The following is a 22,414-nucleotide window of genomic DNA, read 5'->3' as shown; positions in this document are numbered from 1 at the left end:
CCAATTATGAAATCAAACATTATCATTATCATACATAATTGATGAATTTTGAAGATTGACATCTGATCATCAACACAATTAGATACAAACATCTAATCTAATATTTCACTCTTTCATGACTTCCTGTTTTACAGGAAATGGTTTTGAGAATAAACTGTGACGAAGGTTCAGTCTTTATAGGGCGGATCACAAACACACACAGCATCAGTTCAGTCGTGTTTGTGATCAATTTCAGACATTTTAAGAGTTACTATTGTGAGCTTTTCAGTGAACCGATGAAGAAAATGTTTCTCAAATTAGTTTTGCTCTGTTTGTGGCGTCTGGATGGTGAGTTTTCAATTTGTGTTTTTATGACTTTAGTTGTTTCTGTTCTGGTATCATGTAATAAATTACTGGTTAAATTAGTTTGAGAGGATCAACATTCACTGTTATTCTCATATAAAAAAAGTTAACTGTGATTTTACTGTCAGATAAAGTTTGAATTCAGCTCTAAACTCAGTTATTATGGATTGATTAAATAAAAGTATATAAGATAATCAACACAGCATTAGTTTTAGTGTGACGTTAAACATTACAGTAAAAGTGTATGTTTTAGTTATTGTTCCATATATTAATCTTTTTCAAATGATTAAAAGTATTTAAGTGAAGCTTCATCAAACCAACATCAGGTGATTTTAAAGCTTTAATCTGTGAAAAACTCTGTTCTTCAGGAGTGTTTGGTTATTCAGTGTCAGTGAGGGAGGGATATTCAGTCTCTCTAGACTCTGGTCTCACTGAAATAAAGGATGATGATGAGATTCTGTGGTGGTTTGAAAACACTTTAATAGCAGAAATCTATAAACGGTTCGACAGATTCACTGTATATGAAGATGTTCTTGATGGGAGATTCAGAGACAGACTGAAGCTGGACAATCAAACTGGATCTCTGACCGTCACACACACCACAACAGAAGATTATGGAGATTATCATATACAGATAAACAGTGAGATCCGGAGATTCAGTCTCATTGTCTTTGGTGAGTTAAATAATAATAATTTTTTTTTTTTTTTTTTTTTTTTTTTTATCAGCACAAAGATATCATTTCAGACAAGACCACTTTGACAAGTTTACTTGTGTTTATTGAACACAATTTATCTTTGGCGTTATGGTTCCTTATGTGGGTTCTTGCTCCATAATTAATGGCATACAGATTTAGTATTAACCCCCCAAACATTATGAGAGGTATTAACTGCCTGAAGAACCCCCCCCCCCCCCCCCCCAAAAAAAAAAACATATCCATGTTCCGTTCCTGCAAAAGAGAAAAGACAATATTGTTTAGTTCACCCAAAAATTAAAACTCTGTCAGTAATTACTCTCCCTCATGTTGTTCCCCGTAAGACTTTCCTTCATCTTCAGAACACAAATGAAGATATCTGTGATTAAATCTGAGCGCTGTCTCACTCCTCCACAGGCTTCTAAGGGATTGAAACTTGCCGGCCCAGAATAGTTAATAAAGACATCGTTAAAATAGTCCAAGTGACTACAGTGGCTACACAATATGTTTATCAAGCGACGAGAATACTTTTTGTGCGCAAAAAAACAAGCAAAACTAACGACTTTATTCCACTATTCATTATCTTCAGTGTGGGCCTCGAGTGAGTTCACGTAGTATAACTGCGCAGCGCTTCTGTGTTGTACGTCACACGCATCACACACATGACCAGCGTCGGCTAATAGTGAGCCTACGTGGTGACGTTGCCACACAGATGCACTGGAGGTGAAGATGACGGATCAAGCTACTTGGTGTTAGTGTTGAATAACAGACTTCTGCGGTGAATATAACAACTGATTTATTTTTTTGCACGAGTATGTTAGCGATAATCTAGAATAGATGAGCTTTAGCCGTACGCATGAGCTAACCTTAAAGCAGCATGTGCAATATTTGGATAGAAAAGGACAAGCATTTCCAATGCAACCAGATGAGTCTAAAACAATGCTTGATTACTACAGCCTGACGCTTAGGACAGTATGCGCAATACGAAAAGCCTAAGTATGAGTGTATACGATAAAATTTACATTAGCGACCAGTACGGTACTGACGGAAATGCTGCAAATAACAGCATATAGTTGATAACTGGTAAGCTTGGCATGGCATGGTGAATATTGTAGAAAAGTCCCCACTAGTATTAATACAGTTTTGTAAGGCCCCATCGAATGCCATTTACAGAGAGGTGCCAGCAGGAGGCACTTATGAGCAGCAGAAACCGCGGTTTACCCGGTAATGGCTGAACACAAAGAAGCGCAGTGCTCGTAACGCTGCTTTATCGGAAAGATGGAGAAATATTAACTGAAGTACGTTGAACTTTGCTAAAGACAGTCAGTTCCCTTTAATTAAATAGCTCGCTCTAGCTCTAGCTCGCTCTAGATTCCGGAGGTTTTAACTAATTCGCGGGCATCAGTGAGCCGCTATCAATATGCGGGAGACTCCCGGAACTTCCGGGAGACTTGGGATGTCTGCATTTCTATACTGAAATAATATCGGCATTATAATTATTGATTTTTCATTAGGCTATTTTTTTGGTGCTCCCTCAGCTCTTGGTCCCCTACGCACAGCGCGTGATGCGCGTGGTGGGAGCGGCGGCGCTGTCCTATAGGCTAGTCGTCACCCTGACGTGACAGCGCGTAGAGTTTGCCTATAATGTAAATGCCTTGTTATTTTATTCGAGATTTTTATCTATTTGCTAAAAAATAAAGTGAAATAGGCATTCATTAGTAGTAGGGTAAATAGCAGCATGTTGAAATGATGTGCCAAAATATGTTTTCTATTAGGCTACAATGAAAATATTGTACAGTAGCTATCAGATAAGGTCAGGTTTGCCGAAGTGCGTTTAATTAAGGCTATTTATTTATTTTTGTCCCTGTGCGCCGATCGGAGACGGAGTTAACTCCGTCAAATCAGTGGATGGCGGGCTGTGCGGTTTTGAAAATTGGTCAAAAACGTTGGTGCGGATGGATGGCTGACAGATGATGATGAGTTTTGTGATGCAAAACTTTGCGGATTAAATAATAGCCCATCCGCGCATCTCTAGGGCGCGGGCTCCCTCTAGGGTTGCCCTTACGTTACGTTACGGGGGCGCAAAACTCAATCTCGCCTAGGGCAACCAAAGAGCTAGAGCCGGCCCTGACCGTCATAGTATCACATGCGGCTCTCCGTCACCACGTGAACAGTGAAAAAACCCTCTCAACAGTGTCGTGCTGTGTTCCGAAAATTGCTAAGCGACATACTGTATACTGGTATTGCGGTACATTTAAATTCATATCGTAACAAAAATAAATGCCGGAATTCATTATGAACCAGTATACCACCCAGCACCATTTCCAATAGCATCTTTTAGAGCGAGCAGTTTTCTATAGCAATCAGATAGCCTTAGAACAAATGTCTTTCAATAACGCATTTAGATGGCATTTGAAATGAGCATGTTTCCAATGTCAACCTGGTAGCTCGTTCCTCTCTCTAGAGAGATACTCTCGTACTGCGTAGAATCTACGCTATGGGGAACTTGATGTAAAACGTTGTGCGTGCTGGGATCCGACACCATAGATCCAAGGCGACCAGCCGGGGTACATGCAGTGCATAATCACCCAGGGGACTCACAGGGAATCCTGGAAGAAGAGGGATTCAGCCACTATCTTCCGAAAAAAGGCGGCTTAGAGCGGCCCTGCTAATTATAATAGCCATATGTAAACAAGACTGAATTTCAGTCTATCCCCTTTTGGCCATATTAGACCGATAGTAACCTGGCTTGAAGAGCGGGAACCTCTAGGTTATAAAACCTTATAAATGTAGACGGGGAGGCCCAACCTGCCGCCATACAGATATCTTGCAAGGCAATCCCACTTGACCAGGCCCACGATGAAGCCATGCTTCTCGTGGAGTGCGCTCTGACACCCAAAGGGCATTGCATGCCCTTGGTTGTGTAAGCTAGAGCTATTGCGTCCACTATCCATCTGGATAGGCTCTGTTTCGAAGCGGCTAGTCCCTTAGAACGCCCACTAAACGAAACAAAAAGCTGCTCCGTCTGTCTGAAACCAGACGAGCGAGACACATATGCTCTCAATGCCCTGACTGGGCAGAGAAAACTCTCGTCCTCATTCTCCCCAGCGACCGGGAAATGACCTGTGCCCTAAACGGTGTGTTTAGGGATTTAGGAACATAACCATGCTTAGGTTTGAATATAACCCTCGAGTCATTAGGCCCAAACTCCAAGCACGTAGCGCTCACTGAGAGCGTGTGTAAGTCCCCTATGCGCTTCACTGTAGCGAGAGCCAGAAACTAGAGCGACAGGTGTTTGAGATTAATCTCCTGTAAAGGCTCAAAGGGATGACCTTTCATGGCTTCCAGTACCGTAGAAAGGTCCCATATGGGAACTGTGGGAGGTCTGGGAGGATTCAGTCTCCTAGCTCCTCTGAGGAACCGGATGACTAAATCGTTCCTTCCTATAGACTGGCCAAGCGCTGTTTCAGAAAAAGCTGCTATGGCCGCCACATAGACTTTGAGCGTGGAAGGGGACCTGCCCTTATCCAGCAGCTCTTGTAGGAAGGAGAGATCCTCTGCCACTCCGCAATCCGGGGGTGACACGCCACGAGCTGTGCACCAACCAGAAAATACCGACCATTTAGAAGCATAGAGACGTCGCATAGACGGAGCTCTGGCCTGTGTGATCGTGTTTAACACTCCCTGTGGGAGGTCAGCGGATACCCGTTGATGGCCCACACATGAAGGGACCATAGCTTTGGGTGAGGATGCCAAATCGAACCATTGGCTTGAGAAAGGAGATCCTTCCTCAGAGGCACTGGCCACGGGGCGGTGCTTGCTAACTGCATCACAACTGGGAACCAAGGCTGGCTCGTCCAGAGTGGCGCTATCAGCAGCACTGAGCATCCTTCTTCCCTGATCCGTTCCACCACCTGAGGGAGACAGGGGGAAAAGCATAGAGAGGACGACGAGGCCAGGAGTGGGTCAGAGCGTCCTTGCCTTTCGAGAAAAATTCCGGACAGTGAGCGTTTTCCTGAGACGCGAACAGGTCTACATCCGCTCTGCCGAATTTCTTCCACAGCAGCCGTACTGTCTGTGGGTGCAGAGACCATTCTCCTGTCGGAACGTGGTTCCTGGACAGTCTGTCTGGTCCTACATTCAGGAGTCCCGGCACGTGCGCTGCTTTCACCGAGAGCAGGTTGCTGCGTGCCCATATCAGGAGGCGCCTGGTTAGCCTGTACAGGGTCAGGGACCTGAGGCCACCCTGGCGATTTATGTAGGATACCACTGATACGTTGTCTGAACGTACCAGAACGTGGCACCCCGTTATCAGGGGCTCACTGCTAACATCTCGAGGCAGTTTATATGGAGGAGCTTCTCCCGCTCTGACCACAGGCCAAAAAGCAGTCTGCCCTCGAGCATCCTGCGTTGCATGCGTCCGTAGACACCAGCCTCAGTCTCGAGGAAGTCCCCAGGCTTACACCTGAATGGTACCAGTCTTTCGACCCCCAGGGGTTCAAAGCTGCGGTGCACGCTTGATTGACCTTGAGGCGTAAACGACCGGTTGCCCACGCACTGTGAGGCACTCTCTCTTTGAGCCAGAACTGCAGCGGGCGCATGCGCAGCAGGCCCAGCTGGAGAACTGATGATGCTGAGGCCATCAGACCTAGCATCCTTTGAAAGCTCTTGAGAGGGACTACAGCGCCGCAGCGGAAAGAGCTGACTGTGCGCTAAATATCCAGTGTGCGCTGGGGTGACAGCCGTGCTGTCATCGACAGCGAGTTCAGTTCTATTCCCAGAAACAAAATGGTCTGACTGGGGAATAGCGAACTCTTTTCCCAGTTTACTGTTAAACCGAGATTGTCGAGGTGGTTCAGTAACATGGCTCTGTGCTCCACGATCTCTGAGTGAGATTGGGCTAGAATGAGCCAATCGTCCAAATAGTTCAACACTCGAACACCCCTGAGTTTGAGGGGTGTGAGCGCTGCGTCCATGCACTTCGTAAATTTACGGGGTGCCAGGGACAAGCCGCACGGCAGGACCGTGTACTGATATGCCTGACCCTCGAAGGCGAATCTCAAAAATCGCCTGTGACGTGACGCAATCTGTATTTGAAAATACGCGTCCTTTAGATCTATCGACACAAACCAGTCCCCTTGGCGAATATGCGCGAGGATTTTTCTGGTCGTGAGCATCCTGAACTGACGCTTCATAAGCGCTTTGTTCAGTTACCGCAGATCTAGTATGGGTCTGAGACCCCTGTCTTTCTTGGGTACCAGGAAGTATCTGCTGTAAAGCCCCCCTTCGCTTTGAGCTTGAGATAAGGGTTCTATTGCCCCTTTGCGCAACAGTTTCTGAATTTCGGCTCGAAGTAGATGTGCTACGTTCAAATCTACCGTGGTCTCGACGCGCGCCGCATGGCGGCGAGGGCGTCGGCGAAACTGCAGCGAATAGCCTTCTTTTATGATGTTTAGCACCCATTTTGAAACCCGGGAAGTTTCGCCCACGCGACTGCATGGGTTGCTAGGGGCTGAGTGTGAAGTGCGCTCTGATCGGCTCACGATACAGCGGCTTTGGTGAGCTGTGACGTAAGCGTCATGCTCATAACATCTGAGGCAGGGGCCGCGCTGATGACAGCGGGCAGAATGTCCGCACTCGACCCCTCTACGGTGGCAAACCGGGAGGGAGAGGGCTATACCACTGGAACTGTAATGCTTATGTGTGGGTGTGGGCGTGGGGAAGCGGGCACATTTACCACCTTTATAGCATCGCTCGCCTGGGCGGAGCGCCTGCACGCTGGTTTCATTTTTACAGAAACCGTGAGGCGTTCAGGAGGTAGCATAAGTGGGCACTGGGTCGTGGGCACGTTTGCTACATTTAATGCGCAATCGACCTGAGTCGATTTTATGTGCCTGAGCCCCGTGTGTGGGGCTGTGTTTGTGTGTAGGGATGGGCACATTATAGTGGGCAGTCTTACTACACATGAAACACCATCGCCCGTGGCCGTATCTGGGTAGCCGTGAAAACGGCTTTTGTGTGCAGGCAAGCGGGCAATGAGACAGGCTTGTTGGCTGCTATATACACTGGACCAGTCACTTCTCTTGGGACTGGACGAGCTGCAAACTTTGGTGAGGGTCCGGCCGCAGCGGGACTTGAACACCGTCGTTTTCCTAGGAGTGCTAGGATGATTTCGGGGGCTTTGGCTTCAACGCGATCTTCGGCCGCGGGCCACGCGTCACGGGACGGCGGCTGGAAGATCGAGAGCGCGATCTTGAGCTCTGTGTCTGGCGGCGTTGAGAAGAGGCTTAGGCTGTGAGCTCTGAGCAGACGGTTTCACACGGCCTGCTGCAGAGTTGGAGCGCTTCGGGAGGAAGTGCTTCATAGCCTGAGTCGCTTTCTGCACCTCAGCGTACCTGTCGGTGAAGTCTTTGACCGAGGTTCCGAAGAGGCCAGCAGGGGAAAGCGGCACGGTGCGCTCTGCATCCGGCATGTTAGAGAGCGTGAGCCAGAGATGTCTCTCAGACACGGTGGCCTGTGCTGCAGACTTTGAAGCGCGGAGAGCGAGGTCCGTAGCGCTCCTCAAGTCCGCCACACAGATCGCGTCAGGTCCCTTCTCGTCCAGCTTGCGGAGGAGATCGGCCTGGTAGATCTGTAGCGTGGCCATCGTGTGCAGCACTGACGCAGCCTGTCCATTAGTGGCGAAAGCGTGGTGGAGCAGGGATGACGTCATGCGGCAAGCCTTTGAGGGCAGCGCCATCTTAGCACACCGTCCAGCGGAGGGCGGGAATAAGTGCGATGCTATCGGCTCTTCGACCGGCGGGAGGGAAAGGTAGCCTCTGTTCTTGGCGTCGTCGACAGCGGAGAACGCCAGAGAAACAGAGGACCGTGTCCTGGTCGAAAAAGGGTCTAGCGACCTCTTCATGAAGCTCAGGAAGGAAGGGCGCCAGCTTGGATGCAGGTGAAGTGCGCTCCCCGGGCAGGAAGTAGCCGTCCAGACGGTTGTGGGCAAGGCTCGCCGTGGCCTAAGTGAGCACGCGAACCAGCTCCGCCTCGATGCTCGCTCTCTTTCCGGTCGAAGCACGGACAGGAGGCGCGAGATCCACAGAGCTGTCTGACGCCAGGAGAGAGCAGGAATCCCCTTCTCTCAGCATCGCGTCGACCTCATCCTCGTCGACGACAGAAGCGGCGGCAGGCTGCGGTCGCTGTCCGTCGGGGATAGATGAAGACGAAGCCGGTGACGTAGCTCGCGGGCGCACCGGCGAGCTTTGACGGCTGGGAGAAGGTTCCGGGTTTCGCTGAGCACGGCGCTTTTTACGGCGCGACACTACAGCGGTGAACACGGGCTCTTGCAGTGATGCCAAGCGAGTCCTCAGAGTCGCTAAAGGCAACAGCTCGCAGTGAGGGCAGCCGCCATCCGCGAGCGCGAGAGCCGCGTGTTGCTCACCCAGGCAGGAAACGCAGAGAAAATGGCCGTCCCCGTCGCTGAGTGTGGCTCTGCACGAGCCGCAGGATGCCATCTTTAAAAAGACGCTTGCTCTTTTAGATGGAGTGTGTGTCGCGCGTACAGGTACCTTTCTCGGCTGTACATCTGGTCATTCTTGAGGCTTTCTGCCCTCTGACGTTCACAACGCCGGAGCAGGAGAGATCTCATGTCCAGTCCATGCTCTTCAGACCTACGTCCACCGCACTAGCCAGTGGCGTAAGTAAGAGTAACTGTTCGTTTGTTATGGGGGCAGCAACAGGGGTGTTGCTCACCCCTTGTCACATTGGGTCAGGGATGCTATTGCTCTTGCCTATGACGCACGCGGCCAAGCTTCTCCAACGGGTCTAAAGGATCACTCCACCAGAGGTGTCGCCTCCTCTGCTGCCTTGGCAAGGGGTGCCCCCTTGCAATTTGTTTGTGATGCGGCAGGCTGGTCCACTCCGCACACATTCATAAGATTTAATAGCTTGGATGTTAATGCCACTCCGGGCTCTCACGTCCTTGAGTCGACATCACAAGCTAATGTCTAGTTTTTTTTTGCAAGCACACCTACACGACCGTAAGGAGTCCAGACACCTTCAAGCACGGCGGCGTGGGCATTCTCATTCCCAATGCGCTAAGTAGCGCAGCATCGATTGTAGCTTTTGAAAGGGAACGTTCTGGGTTACTTGACTGTAACCCTGTTACCTGAAAAAGAAGAATGAGATGTTGCGCTGCATTGCCGTGCTAATGATGTCCCACGACTGCTCTTCAGACAAAATATCCTGACTATGCACCTGCGGCTCATCTAATTATAGCTTTGTGTCGCGGGTGCGTGCCGATGATGTCACCGACCGAGGCTATATAACCTCCGGGTCGATTGCATTGACGTGTTTATACACTATATTCACAGCAGGTCACGATTAAAGACATTCCCAATGCGCTAAGCAGCGCAGCGCCTCGTTCCGCTTTTTCAGGGAACAGGGCTACAGTCAAGTAACCTGGAACGATCTTCTAGGAAGATTAATGCCAAATCGGGAGTAAGGGTAGCCTGATGTCGTCATACTCAAGATTCTAGTCAGAATATGAGTCTGATATTGCTCCATTGGGCTGTGATTATGGGGCGTGTTTAATCAAACCAGGAAAGAAAATGCCTCTGCACTCTTGGATAGACCTACAACCAATCAGAGCAACGGAGTAAGTTATGCATGATCTTCATTCATCTTTCTGATCGACAAATGCCTTGATCGCAGTTCTCTGTTCTTCTTTTAAAATTAATGCACTGTCAATTTCTTCTATAACTGACGCGATGGAGGAATCTACACATCTCAATTCTCCAGCGGCAGCCGTCTGTGTTGTGAACGAATTCAACCCAAGCACTCTTTGGTGACGTAGATGATTAAGTTACTGTTGATCATCTGTCCATCATTGTATAATGCCCGCCCTGACAATTTGATTGGTCCGAACAGCTCTGGTTCGAGCATAGTTGCTCCACAACGGATCAAGTCCAGACCGAACTTCCCGACCATAGACTGTAAAAAAATATGGACGTAGTGTCCGTGACGTCACCCGTTGGTCTCTGAAGAGCATTTTTGAAGCCTTAATTGGGCGGAGCCGGCCATTGCCATCTTGGCCTCACATCACCGCTCGTCACTCCTGGATAACAGAATATGGGCAAAGAGGCGGAGCTGAGGAGCCTGGCTATCTGAAATCACGCCCACCTAGCTCGACGTTATCGAGTTAGCTCAGGCTTGGGAGCTAATGCTATATGCTAATGCTACTCACAGTACCAAGTGATTCTGTACAGCTATTCTGCTAGTTGAAAATGTATTATGCAGTAACTTACAATATTAATCTGAGAGTGTGTGTGACCGTGATTTATGTGCATACATGTTAGTCACTCATTTATTACAGTCTATGGTCCGTCAGCTGCCAAGTTCGTAGAGAGCTTTATTATTCAGTCCATTTTAAATTAAATTTTGGCCGCATCTCATATATAATATCAAAACATATATAATACCTATTAAGTTTAAGTAAATGCGCTAGAAATCCGCGCTCATTCAAGGATGTGCATTTAAGTTATTGCATATACGGAGAAAGCACAGACACCTGCAGGATTTCATCTGACGGTACATAAGCATGTTATAATCTGTTCCAGTGCAACGGTACCGCAGAACGAGTGTAGCCTTTATATCTATAGACGTATGTTTTTAAATCTGAAAACTCCAAAAAGCAATGAATTTGTCAGACATCCATTAGACCAAAACAACTGAAATACAGCGCTGGTTGTTCTCTCGAATGATACTCGACGACAACGACGGAATCCAAAGACGTGGGCGAGGTAATGGGTGTATTAAATTGTATGAAATAATCCCGAAAAAAGCACAAACACGGCAGAGATGGCAAGTTCAGCAGCTGGAATTTGCTGAGGTGAAGTGACGGCTAACAGCAGACAAACGGCTAGCATTGACATCAGCGGCAATCCACCTGTCACTCAAGTGGCCACGCCCTTAATTATGCAGAACTTCAAGGCTTAATATAATTTAAACGGATGAGTTATAAAAAAATTCCCCCCCCTCACAGTTTTCATGAAGGGCAAAATTAGCTGTAGACCAAAACCCCTTTGAGTACCAGGGTGTAAACATGTTTTTTTCTGCTGTAAAGTTGGGCATTTTAACATGGGGGAGATACAGATTTGACTCACTTCTGCAGCCAGCCTCAAGCGGCCAGTCGATGAATTGCCGTTTAATTCACTTCGGTGTTGGTTTCAAGAGAGAGACAGGGAGGTTGCCGCTTGTTCCCGACCTCAAATGTTGTGGGCAGGGATAAGTTTGGCTGGCATCCAGGCTAGAGAAAGGGCGCAGTCTAGAGTAGAAGTAGCAGTAATGCCGCGTATATATATTCTCCCGGTCTAATAGGAGGATGGTAGTGGTTGGAGCGATTTGACAGCTGACCGCGTCAGCTGATCGCAGCCTATGTCTACGAGGCCTGTCGTAACACTGCGCTTGATTAATAATACAAACTCCATTTTGCTTTTGGTGTTTAATAATGATATTAATTTAAATTTTAAATTTCAAACTATTTACTTTTATAAATCATTAACTGATCATCTTAATCTGTGACAAACCCTATTTTTGTTTGTTCTCCCTCTCTCTCTCTGTGTGTGTGTGTGTGTGTGCATGTGTGTGTGTGTGCGTGTGTGTGTGTGTGCGTGTGTGTGTGTGTGTGTTGATTCAGTTCTGGAGGCAGTGATTAAGGGAGATTCAGTCACTCTAAACTCTGGTCTCACTGAAATGAAGGATGATGATGAGATTCAGTGGAGATTTGGAGATGAAAACACTTTAATAGCAGAAATCTATAAACGGTTCGACAGATTCACTGTATATGAAGATGTTCTTGATGGGAGATTCAGAGACAGACTGAAGCTGGACAATCAAACTGGATCTCTGACCGTCACACACACCACAGCTGAACATACTGGGTATTATTATCTACAGATCAACAGTGAGATCAAGACTTTCCGTCTCGCTGTCATTGGTGAGTTCAAAAACATTTACACCTGTTTTTTAATGAAAAATAAATAACTTAATTCATACACGATTTGGTTTTTGTCATTTTATATTGTTTATTTTTAATATAAATTTTAAACTATTCAATTTAGTAAACCATTATAAAGTTATTTAACATTAATCTCTGCAAACCCTGTTTCTGTTTGTTCTGTGTGTGTTTGACAGATGAAGTGAAGCCAGTGTCAGTGAAGGAGGGAGATTCAGTCTCTCTAAACTCTGGTCTCACTGAAATAAAGGATGATGATGAGATTCAGTGGAGGTTTAAAGACACTGTAATAGCAGAAATCTATAAATGGGCCGGCATAATCACTGTATATGAAGATGTTCTTGATGGGAGATTCAGAGACAGACTGAAGCTGGACAAACAAACTGGATCTCTGACCGTCACACACACCACAACTGAACATGCTGGAGTTTATGAACTACAGATCAACAGTGTGTTCAAGAGGTTCATTCTCGCTGTCATTGGTGAGTTCAAAAATGTTTACATCTGTTTTTTTATGAAAATTTTTTATATACACAAATTTTTTATTGTTTATTTTTAATGTGTTGCTCGTTTAAAAAAAGAAAAAAATCAATTGACACTGAACCACGTTTTAGATTTGCTTTATTTTTCTCTATTAATTCAATCAATTATTTACATTTTCTTTGTTAAGATCTTCAATGCTTTGAACTGAATGGTTCAACAAATAACAGGTGATAATTTAGTATTACTCAACCCAGACCCAGCGCCAGAGACAAATTTACGGATGGGCATGAATTTTTTTCAGGGGAGCAAAAATGCGATTAACCTCATTGCATAATGACATTAACCCCTAATATTGGCATAGGCCCACAGCTATTACATATTTAAAACGGTAACTATATATCATTTGAAAGCTTACCATCTCTAGTTTACATATTTGGTGACTGATTTTCAAAATAAAATACAGAGGAGCCGTAATTTATCCATTTGCAACAATAATATTTTCATACTCCTAAGGCGTGTTCAGACCTTTATTTTGAAATAGTGATGAACATGAAAAATCATGAAAGAATGGTAGAAACCTCAGTTTATTTTCATGCCAAGAGTTCAAAAGATAGCATCCATTCAATTATTTTAGAAAACAATTCTGCACATTTTTTAAATGTAAAGAAAAAATTATAGATTCAGCATTAGTGATGTGGCAGCGAGCTATAATGCACATGCGTGATCTTTCCAACGCTATCTCACGACCAATTTGTACGAATTTGTACGAGTGATTAAAAGGTGGCTAATTCGTACGAATTTGTACGACCTCACTCTTACGAATTTGTACGATTTGTCTAAACCCACGTGATGGGTAGGTTTAGGGGCGGGGTCAGGGTCATTCATATGAATTCATACGATTTTGGCAACTCGTAAAATATGTATGATTTAGCAAAAACGTACAAATTCGTACGAGTGAGGTCGTATGAATTGGTACGAATTAGCCACCTCGTAAAATTTGTACGAATTGCCGTGAGATCGGGCTGGATCTTTCTGTGTTTCTTAGAGGTTGAATTCATTTCAAAATCGATCTGCCAAACTTCCAATACTACTTCTGAATAGGATGTCTACTTCATAAATTGTATGAAAATTGTAAAAATAATGGTTCAGATCACTCAAACAACATATGGAAATGGAGGCGCCCTTATATGGGCAGTAATGTCAACTAGTGGAAAAGTGTGGTACTGCGCCCAAACTAAATCTCGCTGAAAGCTCTTGAGATATCAACCTAAAATTTGAAACAACTTGTTCAGATTTTTGGCTTTGATTTTTTTGCATTTTTAGAGTCCTCCAGGTTTTGAAAATATATATTTTATATAAAATTTGAATAATTTAATTTTTAACATTGTACATTTTCATAAACTCAAACTACTTCACTTCTACAAAAATCTACCAAATGTCTTTTTTAAAACAAAACCAATCTTACATATATATTACAAAGCATTCTTGAATTACAACCATTTAAGTTCGGAATGTGCATTTTCATGTCTATTAAGAAAAATGGGGTGTCGCTTAAAGGTTGTATCGGTGATTTCAGGCCCATAAATAAATGATCACATTCATCTGATCTTTCCTAACGATCCGCTAGCTGCCCGCCCCATAAGCAGGATGTCAAAAAACCGCGTCTCTGTAGGCAGCCTAGGCTCTGAGATCTGCACACAAAAACAATCGGTTTCACAAACACTCAAAACCAAAATAAATAGTGTTGAACCAATCACCGACTGGGGCTGGGTGTTGTGAGGTTTTGCACTCGTGCACTCAGCCCTCACAACACCCAGCCCCTGTCGGTGATTGGTTGAACACTATTTATTTTGGTTTTGAGTGTTTGAGAAACCATTTGTTTTTGTGTGCAGATCTCAGTTAACATAGGCAAGGCAAGGCAAGTTTATTTATATAGCACATTTCATACACAGTGGTAATTCAAAGTGCTTTACATAGAAGAAATTAAAATAATTACATAGATAATAAAAGAAATAAGAATAATTAAAACAGTTTAGAAAATAAAATACAGTGCAAACAGTCGGACGAACAGTGGCACAGTGCTCATTCAGTAAATGCAAAGCTAAAAAGTGGTAATTCAAAGTGCTTTACATAGAAAAAAATAAAATAATCAAAAGAAATAAGAATAATTACATAGGCCTACTGCGGTAAATTTCAAAATGTGGTGTTTTTATATTTATAACACTTGATACAGTTCAGCAACATCACACGACCAAGAGTGCTGAAAGCCAACATGATCGAAAATGTGACACTGATATCACAGTTCAATAAACAAGTAGTTCATATTAAGTCCCTTACATTTTAGACAAAATATTGACGGTTTCTGTTCCATTTTAGCAGCGAAAATAGTTCCAATGAATCCAAACAAAGATCACAGCATAGCGCGTCTCACAGCAAAACTCAATCGTGTTTTGAATGATTCAGTGTTTTGAACGAATCGGTTGAGTCAAAGATTCAATGACCCAAAACATCTGTCTCATTCTTGATGAATCGGCCGTTTTCTAACGAATCGTTTGAATGAATGACTCAATGACTCGCTTAAGACCACTTATCACCTGCATTTCCACGCTCACTAATCGAAAAAATCCGTTTACAATAAATATATTTTTAAATCAGTCAAAACACATTTTGATTTTTATTCAGGAGTTATGTAACGTTATATACAAAACGATAACAGTAGTCTACTGATAAAAAAATATATTGTGCAAAAGCAAGGACTGGTGGTTGGAACTTGACGTGGAGTTGGTGAAGGGAGACAGGCTCGTCCAGGCGGGCACTGGTGACTCACGGGGCGGGCACTGGTGACTCACGGGGCGGGCACTGGTGACTCACGGGGCGGGCACTGGTGACTCACGGGGCGGCCACTGGTGACTCACGGGGCGGGCACTGGTGACTCACGGGGCGGGCACTGGTGACTCACGGGGCGGGCACTGGTGACTCACGGGGCGGTTAGTAGTGACTCACAGGGCGGTTAGTAGTGACTCACAGGGTGGTTAGTAGTGACTCACAGAGAGGTTAGTAGTGACTCACAGGGTGGTTAGTAGTGACTTACAGAGAGGTTAGTAGTGACTCACAGGGCGGTTAGTAGTGACTCACAGGGCGGTTAGTAGTGACTCACAGGGCGGTTAGTAGTGACTCACAGGGCGGTTAGTAGTGACTCACAGGGCGGTTAGTAGTGACTCACAGAGCGGTTAGTAGTGACTCACAGAGAGGTTAGTAGTGACTCACAGGGCGGTTAGTAGTGACTCACAGGGTGGTTAGTAGTGACTCACAGGGCGGTTAGTAGTGACTCACAGAGCGGTTAGTAGTGACTCACAGGGCGGTTAGTAGTGACTCACAGGGCGGTTAGTAGTGACTCACAGGGCGGTTAGTAGTGACTCACAGAGCGGTTAGTAGTGACTCACAGAGAGGTTAGTAGTGACTCACAGGGTGGTTAGTAGTGACTCACAGGGCGGTTAGTAGTGACTCACAGAGCGGTTAGTAGTGACTCACAGAGAGGTAAGTAGTGACTCACAGGGCGGTTAGTAGTGACTCACAGGGTGGTTAGTAGTGACTCACAGAGAGGTTAGTAGTGACTCACAGAGCGGTTAGTAGTGACTCACAGAGAGGTTAGTAGTGACTCACAGAGAGGTTAGTAGTGACTCACAGAGCGGTTAGTAGTGACTCACAGAGAGGTTAGTAGTGACTCACAGAGCGGTTAGTAGTGACTCACAGAGAGGTTAGTAGTGACTCACAGGGCGGTTAGTAGTGACTCACAGGGCGGTTAGTAGTGACTCACAGAGAGGTTAGTAGTGACTCACAGGGAGGTTAGTAGTGACTCACAGAGAGGTTAGTAGTGACTCACAGAGCGGTTAGTAGTGACTCACAGAGAGGTTAGTAGTGACTCACAGAGCGGTTAGTAGTGACTCACAGGGCGGTTAGTAGTGACTCACAGGGCGGTTAGTAGTGACTCACAGGGCGGTTAGTAGTGACTCACAGGGTGGTTAGTAGTGACTCACAGAGAGGTTAGTAGTGACTCACAGAGCGGTTAGTAGTGACTCACAGAGAGGTTAGTAGTGACTCACAGAGAGGTTAGTAGTGACTCACAGAGCGGTTAGTAGTGACTCACAGAGAGGTTAGTAGTGACTCACAGAGAGGTTAGTAGTGACTCACAGAGCGGTTAGTAGTGACTCACAGAGAGGTTAGTAGTGACTCACAGAGCGGTTAGTAGTGACTCACAGAGAGGTTAGTAGTGACTCACAGAGAGGTTAGTAGTGACTCACAGAGAGGTTAGTAGTGACTCACAGAGAGGTTAGTAGTGACTCACAGAGAGGTTAGTAGTGACTCACAGAGAGGTTAGTAGTGACTCACAGAGAGGTTAGTAGTGACTCACAGAGCGGTTAGTAGTGACTCACAGAGCGGTTAGTAGTGACTCACAGGGTGGTTAGTAGTGACTCACAGAGCGGTTAGTAGTGACTCACAGAGCGGTTAGTAGTGACTCACAGAGAGGTTAGTAGTGACTCACAGAGAGGTTAGTAGTGACTCACAGAGCGGTTAGTAGTGACTCACAGAGCGGTTAGTAGTGACTCACAGAGAGGTTAGTAGTGACTCACAGAGCGGTTAGTAGTGACTCACAGAGCGGTTAGTAGTGACTCACAGAGCGGTTAGTAGTGACTCACAGAGCGGTTAGTAGTGACTCACAGAGAGGTTAGTAGTGACTCACAGAGCGGTTAGTAGTGACTCACAGAGAGGTTAGTAGTGACTCACAGAGAGGTTAGTAGTGACTCACAGAGAGGTTAGTAGTGACTCACAGAGAGGTTAGTAGTGACTCACAGGGCGGTTAGTAGTGACTCACAGAGCGGTTAGTAGTGACTCACAGGGCGGTTAGTAGTGACTCACAGAGAGGTTAGTAGTGACTCACAGAGCGGTTAGTAGTGACTCACAGAGCGGTTAGTAGTGACTCACAGGGCGGTTAGTAGTGACTCACAGAGAGGTTAGTAGTGACTCACAGAGAGGTTAGTAGTGACTCACAGGGCGGTTAGTAGTGACTCACAGAGAGGTTAGTAGTGACTCACAGAGAGGTTAGTAGTGACTCACAGAGAGGTTAGTAGTGACTCACAGAGCGGTTAGTAGTGACTCACAGAGCGGTTAGTAGTGACTCACAGGGCGGTTAGTAGTGACTCACAGAGCGGTTAGTAGTGACTCACAGAGCGGTTAGTAGTGACTCACAGGGCGGTTAGTAGTGACTCACATGGGCGGTTAGTAGTGACTCACATACACATTACATTAACGACTTACCTAACTCTTTTATAAAGACTTCGTATCGTCGTCACGTGCATCGATCAAACATCTTCGATCATCTCGAACTCTAACCACAAAATACACATACAAACAGAATTAAACGAACACAGCCTATTAACACCTGATTAAATGATGATCATCACATTTATTCACATAGAACATCGATTAAATCAACCACGTTGATTATCAGGGCTTGCTTTTCTTAAAAAGCAGGTATTCTCTCTTTCTTATAAGTTCAAATACCACCCGGCTCCAAATGTAAATTTTAAACCAATCAATTGAGTAAACCATTATAAAGTGATTTAACAGTATTAATCTCTGCAAACCCTGTTTCTGTTTGTTCTCTGTGTGTTTGACAGATGAAGAGAAGTCAGTGTCAATGTGGGTGGGAGATTCAGTCTCTCTAAACTCTGGTCTCACTGAAATGAAGGATGATGATGTGATTCAGTGGAGATTTGGATATAAAAACACTTTAATAGCAGAAATCAATGTAACGGCCGACAGATTCACTGTATATGAAGATGTTCTTGATGGGAGATTCAGAGACAGACTGAAGCTGGACAATCAAACTGGATCTCTGACCGTCACACACACCACAACTGAACATGAAGGAGATTATGAACGACAGATCAACAGTGACATCATGAGTTTCTTTCTCATTGTCTTTGGTGAGTTAAATATTTGTTTCACTTGTCTTTTATTTTAAACCGCACAAAGGTACCATTAATAATTCAGACGATTTACTTTCATAAATCATTAACTGATTGTCTTAATCTGTGATGAACCCTGTTTCTGTTTGTTCTCTCTCTCTCTCTGTGTGTGTGTGTGGATTCAGTTCTGGAGCCAGTGATGGAGGGAGATTCAGTCTCTATAAACTCTGGTCTCACTGAACTGAAGGATGATGATGTGATTCTGTGGAGATTTGGAAACACTTTAATAGCAGAAATCAATAAACGGGCCGACAGATTCACTGTATATGAAGATGTTCTTGATGGGAGATTCAGAGACAGACTGAAGCTGGACAAACAAACTGGATCTCTGACCGTCATACACACCACAACTGAACATGAAGGAGAATATGATCTACAGATCAACAGTGAGACCAAGAGATTCAGGCTCTATGTCTTTGGTGAGTTAAATATTTGTTTCACTCGTTTTATATTTTATTCAGCACAAAGATACAATTATTAATCCAAACTCCATTTTGCTTCTGTTGCTTGATATTCATTTCAAATAACAATTTTTAACTATTAACTTTTACAAACCATCGATGAGCCGTCTTAATCTGTGATGAAACCTGTTTCTCTCTCTGTGTGTGTGTGTGTGTTTGTGTGTGTGTGTGTGTGTGTGTGTGTGTGTGTGTGTGTGTGGTGATTCAGTCCTGAAGTCAGTGATGGAGGGAGATTCAGTCTCTCTAAACTCTGGTCTCACTGAAATGAAGGATGATGATGTGATTCAGTGGAGATTTGGATATGAAAACACTTTAATAGCAGAAATCAATAATCGGTTCGACAGATTCACTGTATATGAAGATGTTCTTGATGGGAGATTCAGAGACAGACTGAAGCTGGACAATCAAACTGGATCTCTGACCGTCACACACACCACAACTGAACATGCTGGAGAATATAAACTACTGATGTATTCAGGAAGATTCTCATCAAAAGTATTCATTGTTTCTGTCTATGGTGAGTAGAGATAATTTTTCTTCTCCTTCAAATATTCTTATTTACTATTTACATATTGAATTGTTGAATCTTTTCAGTTTGAGATGACAGACCGTATAAAAACTCAGTTGGAACCGAATATAATATTGTTGATTAGATTTGATCATAATTCTGTGTATTCACAAATATTAGTTGATGTCAGCGCTGATATTAGTGTTTATTGACTGATCTGATCTCAGTTTGATGTGTTTATTCCTCAGACTCTGTCCACTGTTGTGGTCCTACTGAAGCTGTGATCCGATTGGTCCTCTCTGCTCTGGTGGGCGTGGCTACTGTCAGTATTGTGGTTTATGACATCAGATCCAGAAGAGCTGAACGAGATCAAGCACATATTCACACATCAGGTACATGATTGATGATGTCATTCTCACAAACTGATTTTGCATATATTAATGTATGTCAGATATATTTATGCCTTGATATGTTCATCTTTTTCAGGAAGAATTGAAATCTAAAGCAGAACGCTGAACTTTAAAGGTTCTTCAAGTGTGTTTTTGTCATAATTAATACTGAATATTTGAGCTTGATTATTTTTGGATTTAAAAAAAAATCTTATGTGTTAGTCTTTATGGTTTATATTTCTCTCAGATAGAAAAAAAGAGACACAGATCTCACTTTACTACTGATGTATATTTGTCACATGTATTTTCTTGCCTTTATCAATAAAGTTTCTCACTCTGAGGTTCAAGAGTCTCTCCGTGTTTTATTACATTTATCATGTTGAGCGCCTCCTGGAGGAATACAGACTTTATATATAGTTTAAAGATTTCAGAAGTGTGGAACATATACATCTTTACATTATTAAAATATTATTTGAAACATTATTTGTAAATGTTTACATTATTATTATCAAATGTATTTTTGTTCATCTATCCACAATAATAAACAACTTCCCCAGCTTCTGCTTTAACATGAGAAATCACAGATTGAAATACATAAACACAACATATCGATGCTCCATTTCCTCCAACAAGTCTTTAAATCTCTAGTGTGATTTGTCTCTGGTCTCGTCTGAGGAGCAACTCCTCCATCTAGTGGCTCACCCTGAACTCACATGTTATCAGGAGTTATTTACTCAGTCTCTGTAATGAGATCCAGTGATTGTGTCTGTTACTCAAGAAAGCCTCTAGATGGCGCTGTGTTCAGTATTGTGACGAACACTGTGAAACGAGTAATGAAGAATAAAACCACATGTTGAAGTGTTCAGAGAAAATAACCAGACATGTTAAAACTGCACTGAGAAATATTTCATTCAAATCACTGAACACAAAACATGATACCAGGAGTGAACTCAAACTAAAAACAGCTGACTGGATATTTTCTCTTTTCTCTGTAAACCCTAGAGATGGTTGTGTGTGAAAATCCCAGTAAATTAGCAGTTTCTGAAATCCTCAGACCAGTCCGTCTGGCACCAACAACCACGACACGTTCAAAGTCACCATTATTCCCCGTTCTGACGCTCAGTTTGAACTTCTGCAGATCGTCTTGACCATGTCTGTGTCTAAAAATCACCCCCTATACCTTAAATATGACACTATTTGATACCTTTAGGGGAAAGTGGGGTGAGTTGTGCCAGTTTTTACTCAAAGTGACTTTAAAGTGAGGCCATGACAGTAATGCCTTCAACTTAAGGATTTACATATATTTCAGGATGTGGTGCATCCCTGAGAACAATAATTTTGGATCTGAAATAAATTGTTTCAGAAATATAACTTTTGGGAAAAAAGTGGTCTCGTGGCACAACTTGCCCCTGGTGCGGGGTAAGTTGTGCCTTTGGGGGAATACGTTGGGGTAAATTGTGCCAGTGATTTATGAAGTAAAAAAGAACATTTTAATGTTATGAACTGTAATGTTATTTAAAAGCAAGACAAATTCAATACAAAACTACTCATTTAAGGTTTATTTAGATATTGTCACCCTATTAAACTGTTAGAATACCATAGCATGCGTTTTACCTATATGGTAAATTGCATAGGGATTTTGTATTGAACATAACTCTGGATCACAGTGTCACAGAGACAAGAGGGCGGGCTCATTTTACTCAGACGACCAATCAGTCTCTCAGGATCATTGTAAAGCTATCAAGCCACGCCCTAGCAATCATTTAGAGCACCAAAGCAACACAATATATGATATTTGTGAATCATTTCAGGCAAAAGGGCTGTGGCAATAGATGCCTATTGACATAGAATGCTGTCTGTCAATTATGTAACATATAAGAATAAGTGACTAATTTCTAAACATCCTATTGTGACTTAGGCCACTTAAAAACTTAATAAAACGTCTCTTTAATAACATAGTGCAAACTCAAAACTCAAACTCAAAACAGTTTCTTCAGAACAGAAGACCAAAATAAACTCACATGTGTTTCAACTAGAGTCTCCAAAGTCTGCAATCATAAAACCTTGAGATCGTGTTGTAAACCCCAAATCTCTCTGGAAACAACTGCAAATTTCTCTAAATTAACAACAACATTTGCAGGTTACAGTGCTTTTCTCATTAACATTCATGTCATGAATTTGGTTGTAACAATGTAGGCAAACATTATAAATGTTATTCACTGGTTTTGGAGAGTAAATGGGCCCTTCAATATTTTTTCTGTTTGTTTTATTGGTACAAAACTTGGGTTTGATCTGTCGAGTGAATGAACAGCTTCTGCTGGATGTGTGTGGTTGCTGTGTGTGTTAATAGTTTGTGGCTGGAATTTGTTTTTCTCCATAATAAACATTGAGAGTACACGATATAGCTGTTTATAATATAGTTTGAATGACCTCTAAAGTCAAGATATGAGGGAAAAATATTTTTTACTATTCATATCTTGTTATTCTTATGTCACAAGCCCAAGTTCAGCA

At 43.8% G+C, this 22,414-nt stretch overlaps 1 protein-coding gene across 1 annotated transcript; it reads left to right on the top strand.

The window, feature by feature from the left end:
- Positions 1–716: 716 nt before the first annotated feature.
- On the top strand, positions 717–20,247 carry LOC306988715 (uncharacterized protein). The gene is made up of 8 exons (XM_079593854.1): positions 717–1,016; positions 11,716–12,015; positions 12,213–12,515; positions 18,195–18,503; positions 18,671–18,964; positions 19,215–19,523; positions 19,763–19,906; positions 20,001–20,247. The coding sequence occupies exons 2-8, from the start codon at positions 11,772–11,774 to the stop codon at positions 20,015–20,017; spliced, it is 1,620 nt and encodes a 539-aa protein (XP_079449980.1). The 5' UTR covers positions 717–1,016; positions 11,716–11,771; the 3' UTR covers positions 20,018–20,247.
- The last annotated feature ends 2,167 nt before the right edge of the window (positions 20,248–22,414 follow it).

This window comes from Phoxinus phoxinus, assembly GCF_949152265.1.
Source record: "Phoxinus phoxinus genome assembly, chromosome: 20".
In the NCBI taxonomy this organism is placed as follows: Eukaryota; Metazoa; Chordata; class Actinopteri; order Cypriniformes; family Leuciscidae; genus Phoxinus; species Phoxinus phoxinus.
Note: the sequence above shows the minus strand (reverse complement) of the source record. Positions and strands in the feature narration are given on the sequence as shown.

What these genes read in the sequence shown, in the direction of transcription:
- LOC306988715 (XM_079593854.1), top strand. Translation starts at nt 11,772, where the DNA reads ATGAAGGATGATGATGAGATTCAGTGGAGATTTGGAGATGAAAACACT. An exon ending in GTTCATTCTCGCTGTCATTG is followed by an intron (nt 12,516 to 18,194) that starts GTGAGTTCAAAA and finishes TGTGTTTGACAG; the next exon opens with ATGAAGAGAAGTCAGTGTCA. An exon ending in TTTCTTTCTCATTGTCTTTG is followed by an intron (nt 18,504 to 18,670) that starts GTGAGTTAAATA and finishes GTGTGGATTCAG; the next exon opens with TTCTGGAGCCAGTGATGGAG.